Source organism: Ipomoea triloba, chromosome 9 (genome assembly GCF_003576645.1).
Source record: "Ipomoea triloba cultivar NCNSP0323 chromosome 9, ASM357664v1".
In the NCBI taxonomy this organism is placed as follows: domain Eukaryota; kingdom Viridiplantae; phylum Streptophyta; class Magnoliopsida; order Solanales; family Convolvulaceae; genus Ipomoea; species Ipomoea triloba.
In genome coordinates this window covers 22,312,167-22,316,423 of record NC_044924.1, presented here as the reverse complement: position 1 = coordinate 22,316,423, position 4,257 = coordinate 22,312,167, and the positions used below count along the sequence as shown (strand labels likewise).

Below are 4,257 nucleotides of genomic sequence, written 5' to 3'. Positions count from 1 at the left end.
ATGTTTTACTTATTTTTAAATTTAATTTTTTGTGTTTAATAGTACTTTTAGTGTAGTTTCTAAATATATAAATTCTGTATATTAATAAGTTCTAAATCTAATATTATGAAAATTTGAAACACGTTATTTTGGCAATTGGATTGAAAGGACAGGCCAACACTAGAGATAGGGAGCATAGATATTTTAAAATGGGTAGGGAATACCCGAGCTATAGGTAATTATATATACACACACACAATAGTCAACGATAAAAGAGATCAGACACAATTACACTGAAGAGCAGAGATCGAGTAGATAAAAATGGCGGAAGGGAATGAGAAGGGGTGCGTTTGTGTAACCGGAGGGACTGGGTTTCTGGCATCACGCCTCATCATGAAACTCCTTCAACAAGGCTACGCCGTGAACGCCACCGTGAGATCTCACCGCGACGGGAGCCCCAAAGACACGAGCTTCCTCACGAACCTGGAAGGCGCACCGGGGAGGCTCCGGATCTTCGTCGCCGATCTGGACAACCCGGAAAGCTTTTCCCCGGCGATTGAAGGGTGCGTGGGCGTGTTCCACGTGGCGCAGCCAATGCCGGATCTGGAGGACCCAGAGGACGACGACGAGGCAAAATACAGGGAAGCGGTGAGGGGGGCGGTGCGTATATTCGAACTGTGCGTGAAGGCCGGCACAGTGAAGAGAGTTGTGTACACTTCGAGCGAGTCGGCCATGGTTTTCAACGATGAGGGAGCGGAGGTGGTGGACGAGAGTTGTTGGAGCGATGTGGAGTATATTAGGTCGTCCATAAGCCGTGAAAAGGCGTACTCCATTTGCAAGACTATGATCGAGAAGGCAGGTTTTGAGTTCGCACACAAGAGTGGGCTTGATTTGGTGACTGTGATTCCTCCATATATACATGGCCCCTTCATCACTCCTCAATGCCCTTACTCTGTCCGTTTGTCCATGGCCTGGATATTCGGTATGTATTCATTCTTTATAAGCATCTTTTTCCACTTTTTGGTCTTACATCTCACCCAACTCACAACTTTCATTCCAACTCACAATTTTCATTCCAGATATAAGTAGTGCGTCATCATTTTAAATTTTTTTTTTTCCGAATTTAGTCATTCCACCTTGTCAATTAACTTATGGATTTGATAAAAAAAAATGATACTAATGTCAGGTTTGATTGACAAGTGGTCCTTCCGGTGAGTTTTTTCATCTCGTCAGAAGGACTAAATCTGAAATAAAATTAAAAAAAAATAGTGGAGCACTACTTATGTCAATAATAAAAGTTGTGAATCCTAGTTGACAGAAATTCTAAAGTCATAAAATGGAAAAAAAGTCTTATTTATAATCATAGAGGTAGTAGGTAAAATGTTTAGATTTTCAAACAAAAAGAGTGAACTATTAATTATTATTGATGGAACAAATTGGCCCGGGGTGTGCGTGGATCAATAAGCTCACATAAAATATAAAGAGTAAAATGATAAAGATAAATCAAACCAAATTAACTAACTTCGTGGTGGGTCACAAGACCGGGTCAAAGTCCGCACGGTGGGCCACAGGGTTACGTCAAATCTCGTTGCCCTGATCCTGGAGACAGGCTCCAAGGCGAGATACCGAGTCGTCCAGGGACGACAGTAGAGGCCAAGCCCTAGACTTGAGACTTGGGCCCCTAGTCCGGGGCACTTATGCCCAGGTCGCCAAAACCAGGTGTTTCATCTCATGCCTCCAAGTCCTCCACCTCGAGCATCCGAGTTCCTCGCTTGGGCCTCCAGTCCTCCATCTTGAGTTGTTGGGTCTTCTTCTTGGGGCTAGGGTTCTATGCTCCTGAATTTCAGATCCCTATTCTAAAGGGTTTCTAATATCTCCATCAATTATTATTATCATCATCATCAGTAGCACTGTTGCAAAAATCGACCGCCTAGGTGCTAGGCGCCCCTAGACAGAGGCGAACTGCTTCCTAGGCGTCCACCTAGCGCCTAACTCGGCTAACTTGGCCGAATTCGACCGAGTTAACTCGCACAACTCGGTAGAAATAAAATATATAATATGACATACACCTACACACATGCATTATTTTTTTTATTTTTATAATAGGTCACCGCCTAGATACCGCCTACGCACCGCCTAGACTAATCCAAGTGATTCATCTCATGCCTCCGAGTCCTCCACCTTGGGGATGCGAGTTCCTCGCCTTTGGCCTCCAGTCCTCCATCTTGAGCCGTTGGGCCTTCTTTTTGAGTTTCAAGTTCTGGCTCCTGAATTTCAAATCTCTATTCTTAGTTGTTTCTGATATCTCCATCAATTATTATTATCATCATAATCAGTAGTAGGTAAAATGTCTAGATTTTCAAACAAAAAGAGTAAATCATTAATTATTATTATTATATTAAATAGTCATAAATCCAAAAAAGAAAAAAGAATATTAAAAAGTCATTAATTTAATTTAATTTGTGCAGGTGACAATGACCCCATCATTGAATACCAATCAGTAATCCCTTTCGTGCACGTAGATGACCTTGCAAGTGCACACATTTTTGTTTTCGAGCATCCAAACGCGGAAGGAAGGTACACTTGCTGTGCGGTCAATACTACACTTGGAGAGCTCTCTGCTTTTTTGTCCACTAGATATTCTCATAAGTATAATATTCCACTTATCAAGTAAGTTCCAATTTCACTTTTTTAAAATAATAATAATAATAATAATAATAATAATAATAATATATTTCGTTTTCACGTGGACTTTTTGTTTTCACATATATACAAACAATCATATCATATTTAATTTGTATACTAAAATCATAATTAGTACATTAATTTTTTTTTATTAATGTAGAGTGAAGTCAACGGTACATGAATAGTTAATAAAAATATAGTTGTTAATTAAAAACTTATCTTATATATAATATTTAAAGGAGGAAATGGTTAACTAGGCCCTCTAATTTTACCTGAAAAGTCAATTAGGGTCTTAAACATTTTAAAGTTGCAATAAAACCTAAAAATCGGTTAGTAATTTGTGATAGCATGTCACTAGAGTTCCGACAACACCCCGACTCAAATTCTGACAAGAAAAGAATCTGTGAACGATTGCAGGTCACGAAAAAGGAAGGTGTTTCTCATATCACCGCCTTCTCTGGTGAGAAGGCAACCTGGATGGTCGCCTTCTCACTCTGGAAGGCGACTAGGGTCACCTTCCGATCCTTCTCCGTGACCAGCGACCGTTCGTCGGTTGCTAGTCGTTTTATTGTCGGAATTTGCGTAAGAGGGTTGCGGAACCCTAATGATACTAATTGATTTTTTTGCTTCATTTCACCAAAATACAATATTGATGGGTTTAACTATAACTTTAAAATGTTTAGGGATCTAATTGACTTTATAGGTAAAATTCGAGGGCCTATTTCATCTTTTCCTTATTTAAACTGATCAAAGATAGTTATGTTAATAAGAAAATTAACATTTTTCGGTTCAAGAATTTCTAAGTAATAGTGTTATTTGTCGTTTTGTAGAGTCTCAAAGGAGAAAGGGTTTAAGTACCCCAAAGAATCTTCGAAAAAATTATTGGTCGCTGGATTCCAGTTCAAGTATGGTCTGGAGGACATGTTCGATGGGGCAATTGAATGTTGCAAACAAAGAGGTTTACTTTAGTTGTGATGTTTTTTCAGTTTATTTTATTTTAGTCTATGTGAGTTCAAGTTTAAATTTATGAGAATAAGGTTGGAATAAATTTATGAGAATAAGGTTGGAATATTTTCCAAACTAGTATTTTCGCTCGTGCGTTGCACGGAATGAATTTGTTATAATATGTTAAGGATATTTAGATCGATATACAGTTATGTAAATTATAACATCGAATATTATATAGTACAATTGAATAATTGAGTTCGATCAATTATGTTTTCTGATGTTATCATTGGTTGAATTTGAACAAATAATTGTCTAATTAATAGCCAACGTGTATATATATACATTCGGTGCTAAAACTTTAGACATTTTATATATCAATGTTTATGATTTGTATTAATTGGGCTAATTATCTCGTTGTCTAGCAACTCAGTTATAAAAATTATTTATACGAACGATACATTTTCTATGTAGATATATAGCAATTTTGTCATCTTTGTATAAAAAGAAAACATAATATAACTATTTTGAATTACACATTGAAAACCTTTTTGTAGACGACATTGGTAGTATATATTGACTATTGTTATTGTAAATTTTTATACTTATTTTACATCACTAATGAAGTAAATTATCAAGAATTATAGC

General features: G+C 37.4%; 1 protein-coding gene across 2 annotated transcripts; it reads left to right on the top strand.

Annotated features, from left to right (window-relative positions):
* Positions 1 to 228: 228 nt before the first annotated feature.
* On the top strand, positions 229 to 3,863 carry LOC116029932 (vestitone reductase-like). Of its 2 annotated transcripts, none has more exons than XM_031271986.1 (3): positions 229 to 961; positions 2,448 to 2,556; positions 3,495 to 3,863. In XM_031271986.1, the coding sequence occupies exons 1-3, from the start codon at positions 301 to 303 to the stop codon at positions 3,631 to 3,633; spliced, it is 909 nt and encodes a 302-aa protein (XP_031127846.1). In that variant the 5' UTR covers positions 229 to 300; the 3' UTR covers positions 3,634 to 3,863. The 2 variants fall into 2 exon arrangements, with proteins under 2 accessions (XP_031127846.1, XP_031127845.1); XM_031271985.1 differs by having other exon boundaries at positions 230 to 961; positions 2,448 to 2,649.
* The last annotated feature ends 394 nt before the right edge of the window (positions 3,864 to 4,257 follow it).